The sequence below is a fragment of the Pristiophorus japonicus genome, chromosome 2 (genome assembly GCF_044704955.1).
Source record: "Pristiophorus japonicus isolate sPriJap1 chromosome 2, sPriJap1.hap1, whole genome shotgun sequence".
In the NCBI taxonomy this organism is placed as follows: domain Eukaryota; kingdom Metazoa; phylum Chordata; class Chondrichthyes; family Pristiophoridae; genus Pristiophorus; species Pristiophorus japonicus.
The window spans coordinates 55,947,162-55,967,368 of NC_091978.1; the positions used below are offsets into that span (position 1 = coordinate 55,947,162).

The window sequence follows — 20,207 nt, forward strand, 5'->3', positions numbered from 1 at the left end:
AGTCCACCAAGGAACTTGGCTCCCTCATATTTCTCATCTAAGTGCTCCCCCTTGGTGACATCATCTGAAGAAATTACGCCAGGTTTCGCATGTACGCTAACCAGCCCCATCTCTACCTCACCACCACCTCTCTCAACCCCTCCACTGCCTGTGCTGAACAGATTGCTTCTCCAACATCCAGTTCTGATTGAGCCACAAGTTCCTCCAATTAAACATTTGGAAGGTTAAAGCCATTGTCTTCAATCTAACCACAAACTCAATTTCCTCACCACAGACTCCATCCCCATCCCAGGCCACTTACTCAGGCTGAATCAGATTGTTCGTAATCACGGTGTACTATTTGACCCGGTACCAAGCTTCCGACCCCATATCTTCTCCATCACAAAGTCCGCCTACTTCCACCTCTATTATCACCTCTCTTCACCCCATCGGCTGTTGAATCCCTCATCCATGCTTTTGTTACCTCCAGACTCAACTATTCTAATGCCCTGTATCCTAACCCCCAAGTCCCATGCCCCCATCACTCTTGTGCTCACTGCCCTACATCCCCTACACTTTGGAATATCCTCCCTGAACCTCTCCACCTCTCTTTTCCCCTTAAGACCTTCCTTATAATCTACCACATTGATCAAGCACTTAAGTCACCCCTCCTTGTTCTTTGGCTCGGTGTCAATTTCTGTCTGTTTATGCTCCTGTGAAGCGCTTTCGGACTTTCTCGCATCGAAGTAAGTTGTTGTTGCTGCACCAGACACAAAACTGCATGTTAAATTATTGCTCTAATTTTAATCTTCCTGCCTTGAGACCAGAAAAACAAAATTTCAATTCTCAGTATGGACTAGAATCATTGAATCTTACAGCACAGAAAGAGGCCAATCGACCCTAAGTGTCTGTGCAAGCTCGTTGAAAGAGTCCACACCCCAACTTTTTCCCCGTAACTCTGCAAATTATTCATCTTCAATTCCAATCATCTTTTGAAAGTTCCTATGGACTACAACAACTAAACTTATATAGCACCTTTAACATAGCAAAATATTCCCAGGTGTGTTTCACTGAAGTAAAAATAAATAATACTGCGATGGACTGTAATGCAACACATTTTGCTTTTGTATAATTTCTGCCAAAAATTCAAGCAGCAAAGTAGAGATTTATTTCTACCAAGTTAAAAGGTCATGTTAAGAAAAAAACTAGAATATGAGATGGCAACAATCTGATCATTTTTCCATTTCTTCACTATTTCTGCTGAAGTTGAATTCTGTGGAATTGCATCACATCAGTCTATCTTTCTCTGTATCTGACCGCTGATAAGTGGATCATTAATTACTACACAACAGTTATATTTGTTTTGGGCTAGGTCAAAGGCTCTCCACCCACTGGAGTCTTGCTGTACAATCACTGATAAATTATGGCTGGTGTCAAACAGCCAGGGTTGACTGCACTATGGAAAATCTGTTAAAAACCAAGCTCAGGTTTCTAGTCAAAGTGTGGGAAAAATTTGTGGCATCCATGCCGTTCCCTGAATGTTATTATAAGGATGACTATTCCTTAGACACAAACATTGCAGTGCCCATGCCTTATTATTGCTGGCCTCCAATGTCACTCCAGGAAAGCCTAGACCTGGTTTTTAAGTTTTATGAACTGCAGCAATAGGTTCACCATCAATGATCCTGCTCTTCCCTGCATCCCTCTTCCTCCTCATCCATAAAGCAAATACATTACAGTTTCTGTGATATTGTGGTACACAAAGTGGCTGCCACGTTTGCCTAAATAACAACGAGAACACTTCAAAAGTAATCCATTGGCTGTGACGCACTTTAGGACATCCTGAGGAAGGGAAATGTACTTTATAAGTGCAAGTTTTGTTTCTTTCTATACTCTTGAATGATATAGAGCAACACATAAAATAGTCAAAAGACACAGTAACCTGTAAGCTAACTAATGCTCGAGATTTGGTTTGGGGAAGGGAGGCACAAAAGATAACAAAGAAATCAGTTTCAATCACTGTATAAGGAGTCAAATAAATGAAGTTCCCTTAATTGTGGAGCAAAGAAGCAAATGTACTGAATGTGATTCCCCCACTTAACTCCAGCTTGGTGATCCACGATATGCCTGCTGATTCTGCTGGGAAAATAGACGCAACGTCAGTGTTCGCAATCAGGCCAAAATCCCTAGCATCGAAGCACTGACCACAATCGACCAGCTCAGTTGGGCAGGCCACATTATCCATATGCCCATGGACAAAGACTCCCTAAAGCAAGCGCTCTACTCGGAACTCGTACACGGCAAGCGAGCTCCAGGTGGGCAGAGGAAACATTTCAAGGACACCCTCAAAGCCTCCTTGATAAAGTGCAACATCCCTACCGGCACCTGGGAATCCCTGGTCCAAGACCACCCAAAGTGGAAGAAGAGCATCTAGGAGGGCATTGAGCACCTAGAGTCTCGTCGCCGAGAGCATGCAGAAATCAAGCGCAGACAGCAGAAGGAGCGTGCGACAAACCAGACTCCCCACCTACCCTTTCCTTCAACGACTGTCTGCCCCACCTGTGACAGAGACTGTAATTCCTGTATTGGACTGTACAGTCACCTGAGAACTCACTTTTAGAGTAAAGCAAGTCTTCCTCGATTTCAAGGGACTGCCTATGAGGAGTGACTTTGAGATGGCCAGTGGTCGTGAAAGACGCTATATAAATACAAGCCTTTCTTTCTAGAAGCAGCTGTAAATTCCAGCAAAACTAAATTTGCAGCAATGATGCCTTGGTAGTTAATTTTTCAATAATCACGCATGAACAGGGAGCAAGTGTTCAGACTGTTGGCTTATAAATCAACAGACTTTTGTCAGCCTAAAAAACAAAATAATGGATTGACTGCTGAGCAATATCTGCAAATATAAATAAATATATATATACATATTTATAAGTATTGTTCAGAGTTCCTGACAGCTATCTAATCTTGAAGTTCAAATGATAAATCTTCAATAGCTTTCCAGACAGCACAGTGGGTAACCACACATTGTATGTTACAGCATCAAGCCAGAAGGTTGCAGATTCAATTCTTAATCTGCAAGACGTTAACTGATGTCAGTCAGGACAAGTATGGGTGCCACAACAGGCCTTGATGACCCTGATCAAAGGCCAAGGGGTGGAAGGGGAAGAAAAATCAAAATGTTTCCCCTAATGTGACCCCTGCTGAAAGATTGTGTTTGTGGATGTCAGGTGAGAACAGGATCATGCCCAGCCTCAATGGCCTGCACAGACGAACAAGCTGTTGACATTCATGGAACTGCACCCCAGTACGAATTAGAGCCTTCAGGGAGCGGGAGAAGGAAATTGAGAAAATACATCACCTAAATTCACTCTCCCAGATTATGATGTAATCTGAACCACAAGGTTATATTACTGTTTGAGGTAATTCCGTTATATGTTGTTCTTTACACAATACACACATTATTTACAGTAGCATTTTTTTTCATTTATAGAATACTAGTACACAATTATTTTGAGATGATAATGAGTAGTGCCGAAAAAGTCTGAGGAAATCCATATGCTTTGGCTTGAAAAAAGTACAAATCAAGAACATGACTGCCCTCTTCTGGCTAGCCATGCATTGAACTACTACATATAACAGCCTCATTCTCATCGCAGTCGCCGAGCTACAAAGCTTTCAAATGATCTTATTGCTCAGTAGCTATATATGACCCTTCATCCTGGCATCAGTGAAAGCAGCAACCCTTTAAAAAGGGACTCATACTAGAGCCTGAAGTCAAAATACGTTCTCCTAGTTTACCTTCTCCTTTAATAACTCTCATGCTGCCTGAATTTTTTGCATTAACATTTGAGGATTGGCTTTGAAAGTTTGGTATCAATTTTAACTGAAGGATATGCAATGTTTGGTTAGGATACTTTGAGCTGATGTGACATTCTTGCTGCAGAATACAAACATCAGCTGTAATGTTAAAAATAATATTTCCAAATTTAAAGCATGAGAAATCACACTTCATTCTGTTTAATATGATTTCTAACATTTATTTTATATTCAACGATCTAGTGGTTTTTGGTTGGCACATCCGATTGCAGAGTAAATCGAATAGAAAATTCCAAAGCTCCAAAGACCATGGGATCTTTAACGTTTACCTGAATAGGCAGATGGATCACCGTTTATCATATCTAAAAGACCTTGATTTTCGGTCTTCAGCAAAAATAGTAGTTTTAACCAAAATTACTGTTTTCGCTGCGCTACCGTTTTTAGGCCCGCTTTTCGGCCTTTGATTCTGCGTCGGTAAAAATTGGAGTTGCACGAGGATTCGCGTGCAAACCGCGAATTTCGGCAACTTTAGTCCGGGACCGAGAGCGCTGCAAGAGGCCTTGGTTGTGGGGTCTTCATACTTACCGCTGCTGAATGGCTGCACCGCAGGTTTGACCCTGTCAGTATTCTGGGCGCAGAATATACGGATCCCGAGAGAGCCTAAAATCGATCGCAAACACAATTTGTGATGCTACAGTTGGTGCTCCTCTCCGCAGCGGTACGGGGAAGCACCGCCGCAAAAATGTAGCCCGAAGATCCCGCTGACCGGGCTTTTGCCACAGAAGGTCAAATCGCAGCAATAACCGGGTCGCAAAGTCGTCAAAAATCTAGCCCTACCCCTCCAACACTGCAGCACTGATGGGACAGCTTAGATTACTTGCTCAATACCTGGAGTGCTGCATATATCCACAACCCAACTGACTCCGAGGCAAGGTTGCTACGAAATGAGCCAAACTAACACTTAAAGATAGTCTATAGCTGAGTCATATAGATTAGAAGATACCAGGATTCATTTCTGACCTATGGTGAGTTAGTTGATCTTAGCCAGAGTGACATTTTACTAGTCTTTGCACCCATGAGCAGGGAAAAGAGGGGGGGGAAATATATACAAGAAATCTTGCTGCTGGTCGCTATACAATGACCCTAGCTGGAATTTGTGTGGATATCAGCTGAAGGATCAAGTTCAGCATCTGATGGTTAAATAGATTCAAGTGTTCGCCCTCCCTCCATGTTCAGTTCTCTCTTCACGCTCCTTCATCTGTCTCTCCCTCACTTCCCTATACTTGCATCTCTCCCTCCTAGCCAACTCTTTCTTGCTTCATGTCTGTTTCCACGTCCTCCCTTCTTGTCCCTCATTCTCCATCTCTCTTCCTCCAACTCACTCCGCACCTCACCCATCTCTTTCTCCAAGCTCCTTCTCTCTTCTTCCCTTCATGCCAGTCTTTTTTGCCTCCCTCTCTTCACATCCATATATCTCGCTTCCTCTCGGTGCATCTCTTCCCCCTTCAGAGCCATTTCCTTACCTCTCAGTTTTTCACATCCTTCCTCTTATCATGCCTTTCACATTTCCCCTTTGTGTCAGCTTTGCATCCTTCTGTCTCTCACACTTCCATCTCTCATGCTCCCCCTCCAGAATGATGAGAGAGCACCTTTGACTACCCACCCCCCCACAAAGTCTAGCTTGCAGCAGCTCCATTGCAGTTAGCTCCAACTTTAGATGCCCCACACAATCCTTGTTTCCTGCAAACGGGATGTATTGGGATGCTGGGAGACGGCAGGATGAAAAAAATAAAAGGTCAAGAAACTGGTCATCTTGTAGATGATGCAGAGGGGTTTGATATACAGGTGTTGATCATAAGTGAAAATGGAGCAAACTTTCATCCTTTTATTGCATCTCATCTCAGCCTCCCTTCCCTTCTTACTAAAGCCACAGACAGTAACATTAAGAAGAATCATTCTTGAATGTAGTTGTACTGTAATATATTGTAAATGGTGATTGCCTGTAATGTAGTAAAACTAAGATTTTACAACAACTTGCATTTATATAACCTTTAATGTCATAAAGCATCCCAAGGCGCTAAGTCATTTTAGTTGACTTATTTGTGAAAATCTGAGTGTGCAGCTATTGTGTAGTGATGTTCTACCTGTGGCTTTTCTGTACTAAATTACTTTTATTTCACCTAATCCACAGCCAGTGCTCCATCTGAACCAGAATAAAGTAAGCACAAGGGCTCTGGTTATGTCCACAGACAAAGAAAGCTACAAAATGTCACTTGTTATAGATGTGTCAACTGTATTCACTATAGATTATGGAGCGTCCTCCTCAGATTAGGCTGCCCTCAAAAGTTTGTCACCATCCTCCGCCTGCTCCACTATGACATTCAAGCCATGACCCTGACTAATGGACCCACCACAGACCCATTCCACGTTCGGATCAGGGTCAAGCAATGATGTGTCATCGCACCAATGCTCTTCTCGATCTTCCTTGCTGCAATGCTCCATCTCACCCTCAGCAAGCTCCCCGCTGAAGTGGAGCTAAATTACAGAACAAACGGGAATCTTTTCAACCTCCGCTGCCTCCAGGCCAGATCCAAGGTCATCCCATCCTCCGTCATCGAACTACAGTACGCAGACGACGCTTGCGTCTGCGCACACTAAGGCGGCCGAACTCCAAGCCATCAACATCTTCACCGAGGTGTACGGGAGCATGGGCCTTACAGTAGACATCCATAAGACAAAGGTCCTCTACCAACCTGCCCCCGCCACACAGCACTGCCCCCCAGTTATCAAAATCCATGACAAGGCCTTGGACAATATGGACCATTTTCCATACCTCGGGAGCGTACTGTCAACAAGGGCAGACATCAATGACTAGGTCCAACACCATCTTCAGTGTGCCAGTGCAGCCTTCGGTCGCCTGAGGAAGAATGTGTTTGAAGACCAGGACCTCAAACTCAGCACCAAGTTCATGGTCTATAGAGCAGTGGTGATACCCGGCCTTCTATATGGCTCAGAGACATGGACTGTGTATAACAGGCATCTCAAAATACTGGAGAAGTACCACCAACGCTGCCTCCGCAGGATCCTGCAAATCCATTGGCAGGATAGGCGCACCAATGTCAATGTCCTCGCTCAGGCCAATATCCCCAGCATCAAAGCACTGACCACGCTGGATGGGCCACATCGCCCGCATGCATGACACGAGACTCCCAAAACAAGCGAGCCCCAGGTGAGCAGAGGAAACGCTTCAAGGACACCATCAAAGCCTCCTTGAAAAAATGTAACATCCCCACCGACACCTGGAAATCCCTGGCCCAAGACCGCCCAAAGTGGAGGAAAAGCATTCGGGAAGGTGTTGAACACCGACCGAGTCTTTTCGCCGAGAGCAAGCCAAAGCCAAGCGTCGACAATGGAAGGAGCGCGTGGCAACCTGGCACCCCACCCACCCATTCCCTCAATCACCATCTACCCCACCTGTGACAGAGACTGTAGGTCTCGCATTGGACTCATCAGTCATCTGAGAGCTCATTTTTAGTGTGGAAACAAGTCATCCTCGACTCCGAGGGATTGTCTGTGATGATGATAGATTAAAGTGGAATTACCAAATCTAGAGAAAAAGCAACACAATTGAAGACTGTAAAGGCAACAATATGAAGGTAAAATTTAATTTGCATGTCAAAATTCAGGGGCATATGTATTTGATCAATAATTTAACAGGCGACTAAAAGGCCTCAGTAGGAACTTTACAGCTCCTAGTTTATTTGCATTGAGTATTATCCATGTGTTGATCTACAACTTCTCTTACCCATTAGTCGGTGTGGTGAAGGAAAATGACAGAAGTTGATTCCAGAAAGGATCATTCTCAGTGATGGTTTCTGTGCCAGCAAGACGCTTAAGGTAACTGTTACTTGCAAGTTCAGCAATGCTGCTGTTGTTTGCGCCCATCTCCTGCTCGTGCAATGTACCCAGTTCAGCTTATACGGTCATTGCTTTCATTAGAACCTAAATGCAAAAACAACACAGATCGGTTACACAAAATGCATTATCAATCCATTTGTTTCCTTTACCCTCCCAAATTCTAAATAAATTAAAGGTGTACTGTAATCAATTGGAACCAATCAATACCACACCATGTTAACTGGATTTGGCACTATGTTTCTTTATTCATAGAATGTCTCATTTTATTGATTAAACAACAGTTTTCATAGAATCTTATAGCTCAGAAGGTGGTCATTCGGCCCATCATGCCTGTGCTGGCTCTTTGAAAGAGGTATCCAATTAATCTCATTTCCCCGCTCTTTCTCCATAGCCCCGTAAATGTTTCCTTTTCAAATACATATCCAATTCCCCTTTGAAAATTACACTCTAATCTGGTTGCACTATCCTTTCAGGCAGTGCATTCCAGATCACCGTAACTTGCTGCATTTTTTTAAAATTCTCATCTCCCATGGTTCTTTTGCCAATTAACTTAAGTACATGCCCTCTGGTTAACGGCCCACCTGCCAATGGAAACTTTCTTTGTTTACTCTATCAAAATTCCCCCATAATTTTGAACACCTCTATTAAACCTCCCCTTAACCTTCTCTGCTCCAAGAAGAACAATCCCAGCTTCTCCACATAATTGAATTCCCTCATCACAGGTCGCCATCATCATAGGCAGTCCCTCGAACAAGGATGACTTGCTTCCACATGAGTTCACATATGTTTCAATGAAGGACTCGATATTCCAGTCCTGAACTCAAATTGAAGGGGTGGAAGATGCCTGTGCGTGGATTTTATTTTAAAAACGTGTGGTGACCGTTGCACATCAGCCACCACTCGGGCTTGACAAAGCTAGGCCTTTATCCAGTGGCAAGGATTAACCAGGGCGACTGGATACCTGCTCGGCTGCACGGACCTAGTGCGTGCACATATCGCAGTGTGGGCTGGCCTGTGCTGCCCCTGGGCCCTCTGCTCTTCTGGGCCCTGCACTCTCCATTCTAGTAAATCTCCTCTGCACCCTCTCCAAAGCTTGACATCATTGCTAAAGTGTGGTGCCAAGAATTAAACACAGTGGTCTAGCTGAGGCCTAATTAGTGATTTATAAAGGTTTAGCATAACCTTCTTGCTTTTAATTGTAAAGCCATGGAAAACATATGCTTCTGTAACAGCTTTATCAACTTGTCCTGCCAGCTTCAAAGATTTGAGTACGTGAACACCATGTCGCTCTGCAGTCTCTTTAAAATGTTTACATTAAAGTTTATATTGCTTCTCCTCATTCTTCCTCCCAAAATGCATAACTTTTGAATGCCATTATCTAACCTTTATTCGTAACTTGAAAATAACCAATAAATGAGCCCTCTTAGTGGTTATCGCTAGGATTCTGAAACTGGCCACCCATTCAGCCTCACATCCAATGTTTGGAACATAATATTGGATTAAGACTCGAAGGGGAAGACATTTGGCAGTATTTGGACAAATCTCTAATTAAACAGTGCACATTTGTGAAACATCTAGTCATGAACTATCTTAATTTGATTAATATATTACCAAGCACAGTACATCTTTGATCCATTTTATGGTTTCTAATTGGAATTCTAACAATCTATAATACATTTTTGCATTCCCAACAGTCTTTACTTTCAAACATGTGGGGTAAACTTCGTACAGAAAAGAATTATATTAAACTGAAACACATAACAAAACGGCACCCTGAAAAAATAATTAACAGCAGCACAAAAATCTTATAAACTAGGCGTGTTAAATTAATACAAAAGAATGCTCAAAATCGCGTAGATAATTAAACAGCAAGAAATAACTTGCATTTATAAAAAGCTTTTCATGGTCTCAGGATGTCCAAAGCACTTCACAGTCAAATTATTACTTTTGAAGTCACTTGCAATGTAGAGAAACATGGCAGCCAATTTGCACACAGGCAGCAACAAGATAATCAAAGCATCACAGAATCATAGAATTTTACAGCACAGAAGGAGGCCATTTCGGCCCATCGTATCTGCGCCGGCCGACAAAGAGCTATCCAGCCTAATCCCACTTTCCAGCTCTTGGTCCGTAGCCCTGTAGGTTACGGCACTTTAAGTGCACATCTAATTATTTTTTAAATGTGGTGAGGCTTTCTGCCTCTACCACCCTTTCAGGCAGCGAGTTCCAGACCCCCACCACCCTCTGGGTAAAGACATTTCCCCTCATATCTCCTCTATATCTCCCCCCAATTACTTTAAATCTATGCCCCCTCATTATTGATCCCTCTTGCCTAGGTTAACAGGTCCTTCCTATCCACTCCTCTCAATGTTTATATACATGAATCAGGTGTCCCCTCAGCCTCCTCTGTTCCAAAGAAAACAGACCCAGCATCTCCAATCTATCTTCATAGCCAAAATTTTCCAGTCCAGGCAACATTCTTGTAAATCTCCTCTGCACCCTTTCCAGTGCCATCACATCTTTCCTGTAATGTGGTGACCAGAACTGCACACAGTACTCCAGCTGCGGCCTAACCAGTGTTTTATACAATTCAAGCATAACGTCCTTACTCTTGTCTTCCATGCCTCGACTAATAAAGGCAAGCATTCCATATACAAAAGCAAAATACTGCAGATGCTGGAATTTGGAATAAAAACAGAAAATGCTGGAAATCTCAGCAGCTCAGGCAGCATCTGTGGAGAGGAAGTGGAGTTAACGTTTTGGGTCGATGACCCTTCATCAGAACTGGAATGTGTTCGGAAAGAACAGATTCTTAACAAGCCCTGAAAGGGGGAGGGCAAGAACAAAAGGGAAGGTCTGTGATCGGTTGGAAGACAGGAGAGATTAGAGACACAAAAGGGATGATGGCCCAAATTCAAATGGGAATGCCAAGAGTTAGAAAAATATTAGTCAAGATAGGGTGTGAATGGCAGGATAATGACCAACTGCCATTAGAGACAAGGAGGAAAAAAAACAGGCGGAAAAAAAACAGGCGGAGAGTGGCGGGGGGGGGGGTGGGTGGAGGGAGCCAAAGATTGACAACGATTACGCTCTGAAATTTTTGAACTCGATGTTGAGTCCAGAAGTCTGTAAAGTGCCTAAATGAAAGATGAGGTGCTGTTCCTCTAGCTTGCGTTGAGCTTCGTTGGAACAATGTAGAAGACCGAGGATGGAGAGGTCAGAGTGGGAATGGAGTGGAGAATTAAAGTGACAGGTGACTGGAAGCTCAGGGTCACACTTGCGGATTGAATAGAGGTGCTCCGCAAAGTAGTCACCCAATCTACGCTTGGTCACCCCAGTGTAGAGGAGACTACTCCGTGAGCAGCGAATACAAATACTAAATTGAAAGAAGTACAAGTAAATCGTTGTTTCACCTGGAAGGAATATTTGGGGCCCTGGATAGTGGGAAGGGAGGAGGTAAAAGGGCAGGTGTTGCATCTCCTGCGCTTGCACGGAAAAGTGCCGGGGGTGACTGCAGAATGGACCAGGGTGTCGCGGAGGGAGCGGTCCCTTTGGAATGCTGAGATGGGGAAGATGTGATTGGTGGTGGGATCACGCTGGAGGTGGCAGAAATGGCGGAGCATGATCCGTTGAACGTGGAGGCAGGTGGGGTGAAAGGCGAGGACAAGGGGAACCCTATCATGGTTCTGAGAGGGAGGGGAAGGTGAGAGCAGAAGTGCGGGAAATAGAACAGACATGGTCAAGAGCCATGTTAACCACAGCGGAGGGAAATCCTCGGTTGAGGAAAAGGGAAGACATGTCATAAGAACATAAGAAATAGGAGCAGGAGTAGGCCCCCTGGCGCCTCGAGCCTGCTCCGCCATTCAATAAGATCATGGCTGATCTGATCATGGACTTAGCTCCACTTCCCTGCCCGCTCCCCTTAACCCTTTATTCCCTTATTGCTCAAAAATCTGTCAATCTCCACTTTAACTATATTTAATGACCCATCCTCCACAGCTCTCTGGGGCAGAGAATTCCATAGATTTACAACCCTCAGAAGAAATTTCTCCTCATATCAGTTTTAAATGGATGGCCCCTTATTCTGAGACCATGTCCCCTAGCTTTAGTTTCCCCTATAAGTGGAAATATCCTCTCTGCACCCACCTCGTCGAGCCTCCTCATTATCTTGTGTTTCGATAAGATCACCGCTCATTCTTCTGAACTCCAATGTGTATAGACCCAACCTATCTTCATAAGTCAACCCCCTCATCTCCAGAATTAACCTAGTGAACCTTCTCTAAACAGCCTCCAATGCAAGTATATCCACCACCGCAGGTTGGGAGGATAAAAGAGCTGGAGCTTGCCAGTACAACTTCCAGCGCAAGCTGCTCCAAGTGTGTGATGACTTCAAGGTGGACGACTGGGTGACATCATCAAAACCCAAGTCGCAGTTTGGAGTGCGGGCAGGCACATTGGCGGGGCCCAGGTACATCAGGGGAGTGGGAAGGTCGTGATGGATGAGCAGCGAGAGATCATGGCAGAGGTGCGGCAAATGATCGGGGCGGAGGAGCGGTGATAGATCGTGGCTGAGATTTGGCGAGTGATCATGGTGGAGGTGCAGCGAACGTTTGGTGCGGAGGAGCGGCGAGAGATTGTGGCAGAGGTGCGGTGAATGAGGGTACAGGGCCCAGGGGCAGCACGGGCCCAGGGGCAGCACTGCGATGTGTGCGCATACTAGGTCCTTGCAGCAGAGCAGGTCTTCAGTCGTCCTGGTTAACCCTTGCCACTGGATAAATGCCTAGCACTGTCAAGCCCATGTGGTGGCTGATGTGCAATGGTCACCACACGGTAAAAATATCCACGCACAGGCATCTTCCACCCCTGAAGTTCAGGACTGGAATATCGGGTCCTTCATTGAAACATCTGCGAACTCATCTCTTTTGGTGTGGAAGCAAGTCATCCTCGTTCGAGGGACTGCCCATCATGACCCTTCCTTAAATACGGAGATCAAAACTGTACGCAGTACTCCAGGTGTGGCCTCATCAATACTCTGTACAGTTGTAGCAGGACTTCTCTGCTTTTATACACTATCCCCCTTGCCTTCTGGATTACTTGCTGTATCTGCATACTAACTGTGTTTCATGCACAAGGGGTCCCTCTGTACTGCAGCACTTTGCAATTTTTCTCCATTTAAATTATAATTTGCTTTTCTATTTTTTCCTGCCAAAGTGGATAAACTCACATTTTCCCAGATATATTCTCCATCTACCAAATTTTTGCCCACTCACTCAGCCTGTCCATATCCCTTTGCAGAGTTTTAGTGTCCTCCTCACAATCTTTCCCACCGATCTTTGCATCATCAGCAAACTTGACTACATTACACTCAGTCCAATCGAGGAATACTTGCTTCCACTCCTGAAGTGAATTCTTTGGTGGCTAAACAGTCCAATATGAGAGCCACAGACTCTCAGGTGGGACAGACATTCGTTGAGGGAAGGGTTGGGTGGGACTGGTTTGCCACACGCTCCTTCCGCTGCCTGCGCTTGACCTTTTCACGCTCTCGGCGTTGATTCGAAGAGCTCAACGTCCTCCCGGATGCACTTTCTCCACCGAGGGCGGTCTTCAGCCAGGTGCTCCCAGGTGTCAGTGGTGATGTCGCACTTTACCAGGGAGGCTTTAAGGGTGCCGTTGTAACGTTTCCGCTGCCCACCTTTGGTTCGTTTGCCGTGAAGGAGCTCCGCATAGAGCATTTGCTTAGGGAGTCTCGTGTCTGGCATACGAACCACGTGGCCTGCCCAGCGAAGCTAATCGAGTGTGGTCAGTGATTCAATGCTGGGGATGTTAGCCTGGACGAGGACACTAATATTGGTGCGCCTGTCTTTCCAGGGGATTTGCAGGGTCTTGCGGAGACATCATTGGTGATATATCTCCAGCAACTTGGTGTCTTCTGTACAGCGTCCATGCCTCTGATCCATATAGTAGGGCGGGTAGTACTACAGTCCTGTAGACCATGAGCTGGGTGGTAGATTTGAGGGCCTGGTCGTCGAACACTTTTTTCCCTCAGGCGGCCGAAGGCTGCACTGGTGCACTGGAGGCGGTGTTGAATCTCCGCATCAATGTCTGCTTTTGTTGACAAGAGGCTCCTGAGGTATGGGAAATGGTCCACGTTGACGAGGGCCGCGCTGTGAATCTTGATGACTGGGGGGGCAGTGCTGTGCGGCGAGGACAGTCTGGTGGAGGACCTTTGTCTTATGGATGTCAAGCGTAAGGCCCATGCTTTCATATGCCTCAGTGAATACATCGACTATATCCTGGAGTTCAGCCTCAGAACGTGCGCAGGCGTTGTCCGCATACTGTAGCTCAACGACAGAGGTTGGGGTGATCTTGGACCTTGCCTGGAGGCGGCGTAGGTTAAACAGCTTCCCACTGGTTCTGAAGCTTCATTCCACTCCTACGGGGAGCTTGTTGACTGAGGTGGAGCATGGCAACGAGGAAGATTGAGAAGAGGGTTGGAGCGATGACGCAGCCCTGTTTGACCCCGGTCCAAGCGTGGATTGGGTCCGTTGGTAAGGATCACGGCCTGCATGTCGTCATGGAGCAGGCGAAGGATGTTGACAAACTTTTGAAGGCATCCGAAACGGAGGAGGATGCTCCATAGACCCTCGCAGTCGACAGTGTCAAAGGCCTTTTGTAAGATCGAAAAAGGCCATGTATAAGGGCTGGCGCTGCTCCCTGCATTTTTCGTGCAGCTCTCGCGCTGCAAAGATCGTGTCCATTGTGCCCCATAGGGGACGAAATCCGCAGTGTCATTAATACAGATTGTAAATAGTTGAGGACCCAGCATCAATCCCTGTGGCACCCCTCTAGTCACAGTCTGCCAACTGGAAAATGACCCATTTATCCCGACTCTGTTTTCTGTTAGTTAGCCAATCCTCTATCCATGCTAATATATTACCTCCAACCCCATAAACTTTTATCTTGTGCAGTAACCTTTTATGTGGGACCTTATCGAATTCTTTCTAGAAATAGAAAATACACCACATCCACTGGTTCCCCCTTATCCACCCTGCTCGTTACATCCAGCAAATTTGTCAAACATGATTTCCCTTTCATCAAACCATGCTGACTCTGCCGGATTGAATTATGCTTTTCCAAATGTCCCGCTACCGCTTCCTTAATAATGGCCTACAGCATTTTCCCAACGACAGATGTGAGGCTAACAGGTCTATAATTTCCTGTTTTTGTCGGCCTCCTTTTTTTTTTTTAAATGGGGGCGTTACATTTGCGGAATTCCAATCCGCTGGGACCGCCCCAGAATTCAGGTAATTTTGGTAGATTACAACCAATGCATTCACTATCTCTGCAGGAAGAGGCACTAGTGTGAAAGGTGGCTTCATCAGAGCAGATGCAACAGAGACAGAGAAACTGGGAAAATGGAATGCAGTCCTTACAGACACGGGAGGAAGTGTAGTCCAGGTAGCTGTGGGCTTATAGGTGATACTCAGATGCTGCCTGACCTGCTGAGATTTCCAGCATTTTCTGTTTTTATTCACTTATTACATATGCCTTCTTAACCACCTGGCCTGCTACCTTCATGGATCTGTGGACCAGCACTCCCAAGATCCCTTTCTTCTGCTACACTTTTCAGTGTCGTACCATTTAATGTGTATTCCCTTGCTTTGTTGGACCTCCCCAGATGCATTACCTCACATTTATCCGGATTGAATTCCATTTGCCACTGTTCTGCCCACCTGATATCTTCCTGCAATCCGCAGCTTTCTTCTCCATTATCAACACAGACTATTTTAGTGTCATTTGCAAACTTCTTAATCATGCCCACAACATTCAAGTCCAAGTCATTGATATATACCACAAAAAGCAAGGGACCTAGTACTGAACCCCAGTGGATACAGCCTTCCAGTCACAAAAATACCCAACCATTACCATTTACTTCCTGCCTCAGCCAATTTTGGATACACCTTGCCACTTTGCCCTGGATCCCATGGGTTATTACTTTCGAGATCGGTCTGCCATGTGGAACTTTATCAAAAGCTTTGCTAAAATGCATACACACAACATCATACGCACTGCCCTCATCGACCCTCCTGGTTACCTCCTCGAAAAGTTCAATCAAGTTAATCAGACACAACCTTCCTGTAACAAATCCATGCTGACTGTTCTTGATGATCAGATAATCTGCTTTAGTGATGTTTGAGGAACAAATGTTAGCCAAGACACTGGGAGAACTCCTCTGCTCTTCTTCAAATAGTGCCTTAGAATCTTTTACATCCACCTCATCCGAAAGACAGCATCTTCGACAATGCAGCACTCCATCAGTACGAACTAAAAAGTGTCAAGATAGATTTTGTGCTCAAGCCTCTGAAGTGGGACTTGAATACACAACCTTCCCCACACGTGAAAACACACTGTGTCTACACTCAAAACCTTTCATAATTTTATAGACCTCTATTAGGTCACCCCTCAGCTTTCCCTTTTGTGTCTATTTGGTAAGCAACCCATAGGAGTTCTCCACAGATGAAATTGTCTGACTATTTGATATCACAAGCCTCGATGCAGTTTTTCAAAAATGAATTTCATTCATCTAAGTTACTGTACACCCAAGAGTTAGAATTACACAGCAATTGTCACATCTGAACACTTGCGAGTGTATCGCAGTTTATCTTTGTTCACATTTCATGCTTAAACTATTAACCAGGGACATTTTGAGAACTCAGATTTTAAGCAGAATCCCATTCACTAATGCAAATTGAAAATGTTGCCCATAGCCTTCCATCTTCATTCACCAGGCATTGAAGCAGATATTTTTCCCTAACCAGTGGGTATCCTGTGGCACTGTAAAACAGTAGACTGGGACATGAGCCCGGGAATGGGTGGAGAGCAGAGGAGTTCCTGGAGCGGTGGCAGAGTGGAAAGACTGAAGAACAAGAGATCAAGTTCTCTAAAACATGTAGCATGTTTGCATTATTATTAAGAACATAAGAAATAGGAGCAGGAGTAGGCCATTTAGCCCCTCAAGCCTACTCCATCATTCAATAAGATCATGGCTGATCTGATCTTGGCCCCAACTCCATTTCCCTGCCCGCTCCCCATAACACTTGACTCCCTTATCGTTCAAAAATCTGTCTATCTCCACCTTAAATATATTCAAAGACCCAGCCTCCATAGCTCTCTGGGGTAGAGAATTCCAAAGATTCACAACCCTCAGAGAAGAAATTCCTCATTTCCGCTTTAAATGGGCGACCCCTTATTCTGAAACTATGGCCCCCTAGTTCTAGATTCCCCTACGAGGGGAAACATCCTCTCTGTATTATATTACAAGCACTTCTATATTGCTTTGCTTTACCTGAAATATATTTCAAAATGTCATGCTTTATCTTCAAAGTATTGTCTTATTTTTTAGTACCATGCCCTCAGGTTACTGAAATAAGATGGCAGCCAAAAGCTTTCTCAAAAAATATTTTAAGCGATTTCAATGCTTCTTTTCCTTGCCAAACATGCCTCCTTCCACTCAATTGCCTCTCCCCATCTTGCCCTCCATATCCCTCTATGTCCTTCTCCATCATGTATGTATTAAGCCTCCCCTTAAATGCAGCAATGCTATCTGCTTCACCACCTCATGTGCCAGAGAGATCCACATTCTCACCACTCTGGAAGAAAAAAAGGTTCCTCTGAATTTTTTTTTTACTTGAGCTGTTAGTGGCTATCTTATATTTATGTCCCTTGTTCTAGGCTAAGGAGTGGAAACATTTTCTCGACACCCACCCTATTGAATCCCGACATAATCCCAGGCCAAAAGGCCTCCCACTCTCCTTGAGAGTTGAAGTTCGGGAACGGGAGGGCCATTTGGCCGGGGATTGCATCAGCTCCAACCAGTGAGGGGCAGGGGAGAAGAGTGATGGCAGCGGGTCCAGCTTTTGGGGGGGGGGGGGGGGGGCACAGGGAGAGGGGTAGCAATCCTTTCGGGGGAGCGGGCTTCAGCGGCTTTTAGTGCAGACTTGAAGCTCCGCCCCCCAGACTAACTTCGGAGGGCGTGGCGCCAATTTCAAATATTTATTGGGCGAAAGTCCTGATTTTTCTTTTCTGCCGCAAAAGTACAAAAAAAGTACATTAACATGCATGGGCACCAAAAATCCAGCAAGTGGAAAATAGGAGTCATTGAGACAGGAAGCATTTCATATGTGCTGTCAGAGACAATTGCTGGCAATTAGTTGTCTTGACTTCGTCCGCAACATAGATGTAACAACGAGAACCAGACTTCAGAAGACCAAAGTCATCATTAATGGTCACCTCTGGGCACTCTTTGATCAAGTGGTCCATGTCAGATACAAAAGTTCCTATAAGCTGGGTACTGAAGATTGGAATTGAAGTTAGGAAGGGACACTGACCTGCCCCAGGCTGGAGGTGGCTTTGGTTAACCCATCATGGTCAGAGCAGTAACATTCCAGTGGAACTCTCTGATGCTTGCAATGAAGCCATACAGTGTGGTCACAGGCAGTCAAAGCTACAGACCTCTGCTGTTTAAGCATAATTATTTGCTAGCTTGCATGCATACTAGTGCCCCTGCTATCTCTTCCCTAAATTGAGCAATCCATCAGGACCTGGAATTTTATGCTCCTTAAATGTTTCTAGTTTAACTATTGCCTCCTTTATCTTCACCTTAGCTGTTGTAATATCCCTTCTTCTACTGTTGTCATTTCCTCTTTGTTTGCCTCAGTTTTCGCTGAAGAGGTTACGTATCGATTTAATATTCCTGCCATTTCAGTATCAACTTCTGTGAGGTTAACTTGCTCATCCCTTGGAAGCCTTATCCCTATTTTAATTCTCCTTTTTAGGTGTCACCTGTGGTTCAGTGGTAGCACTCTCACCTCGGAGGCAGAAAGTTGTGAGTTCAAGCCCCACTTCAGGTACTTGAGCATAAAATCTAGGTCGACACTTCACTGCAGTACTGAGGGAGTGTGCTGCACTGTTGGAGTTGCCATCTTTCAGACCAGACATTAAACCGAGGCTGCATCCACCCTCTCAGGTAGATGTAAACAGTCCCAATGGCACTATTTAGTACAGAGGAGATCTACCCGGTGTCCTGGCTATCATTTATCCATCAACCAACATCTAAAACAGATGATATTGTTGTTTGGGAGACCTTGCTGTGCACACACTGGCATCAAAAATAACTTAATTTTCCCTAAAGCGCTTTGGGTCATCCCAAGGTCAAGAAAGACGTGAAAGGCGCTTTATAAATGCAAGTCCATTCTTGCTTTTGTTCTATGCCTATGTAAATACTCTATTATTTCCACTATGTTGGTTGATATTTCCCAATTATCTTTTTTACTTCTTCCCTATGCTCATCATATTTGGTTTCGTCATCCTCTCCTTTATTGTTTATATACTTTGCGTACGCCTTTTTCTTTAAATTCAATTTTATCCTCGCCTCTTTATCTATCCATAGCACATTCTTGGCTAGTTTCTTATTTTTAGTAGAATATATTTCTCCTGAATTCTATTGATCACACCTTCAAATACTGCTCACTATTGTTCTACTTCCTTGTCGGTCAATATTTTTCTCCCATTTAGCTTTGTTACCTCTATCCTCATTGCCTTAAAGTTGCCCTTTCTCCCCCAATCTATACAGAGCAAAATAGTTAAATGAATAACAATTTTGCCAACCAATGTTATTCACCTAACTGCTCTATTCTATTATCCATTTTAACTGTTGAATCAAGTTTAGCAACTTCAACTATCCTAACATAGGCCCCAAGTTTCCACATGATTTGCTCCTGATTTTTAGGAGCAACTGGTGTAGAACGGAGTATCTTAGAAATCGGAATTCTCGTCATTTAGTTTGCTCCAGTTCTAGTCAGTTAGAACAGTTTCACTTTGGAACAGAATTTTTTTTCAAAAAGAGGGCATGTCCGGCCACTTACGCCTGATTTCAAAGTTTCGTCAGTGAAAACTTACTCCAAACTAACTCAGAATGGAGTAAGTGAAGATTTTTGTACGCTCGAAAAAACCTTGTCTACACTTTAGAAAATCAGGCGTAGGTTACAAATCAGGCGTAGGGAATGGGGGGGGGGGGGGTTTTAAAGGGAAGTTTACAAACATTAAACAATTCAGTTTTACAAATAAAGAGCCATCATCAATAACAAATGATAAATACATCAATAAATCAACCAATAAATCAATCAAAAAAAATTAATAAGAAATAATTTTTTTTTTAAATCAATAAAACAAAACATTTTCGACTTACCGACTGCAGCACCGGGAGCCCTCCAACAGCGTGCTGGGATGCCCCCCCCCCCCCCATGCCCGACAGTGTGTCTCTGTCGGTGTGTGTCTCTCAATCTCTCTGTCTGTCAGTGTCTGTGTTTCTGACAGGGGGAAGGAGGAGGAGGTGGGCGGGGGGAAGGGGGAGGAGGAGGGCGGGGGGAAGGGGGAGGAGGAGGAGGGTGGAGAGAAGGGGGAGGAGGAGGGTGGAGAGAAGGGGGGGGAGG

The 20,207-nt window shown here is 44.7% G+C and overlaps 1 protein-coding gene across 3 annotated transcripts in view; it reads right to left on the bottom strand.

Moving 5' to 3' along the window:
• The window catches only part of dym (dymeclin), a 669,399-nt gene that overhangs the window by 586,878 nt on the left and 62,314 nt on the right, over positions 1–20,207 (bottom strand). For all 3 annotated transcript variants that reach the window (XM_070867483.1, XM_070867484.1, XM_070867482.1), the window contains exon 2: positions 7,604–7,800. In XM_070867483.1, the coding sequence (XP_070723584.1) occupies positions 7,604–7,743 (140 nt within the window). In that variant the 5' untranslated portion in view covers positions 7,744–7,800. The remainder of the gene's footprint in view (positions 1–7,603; positions 7,801–20,207) is intronic.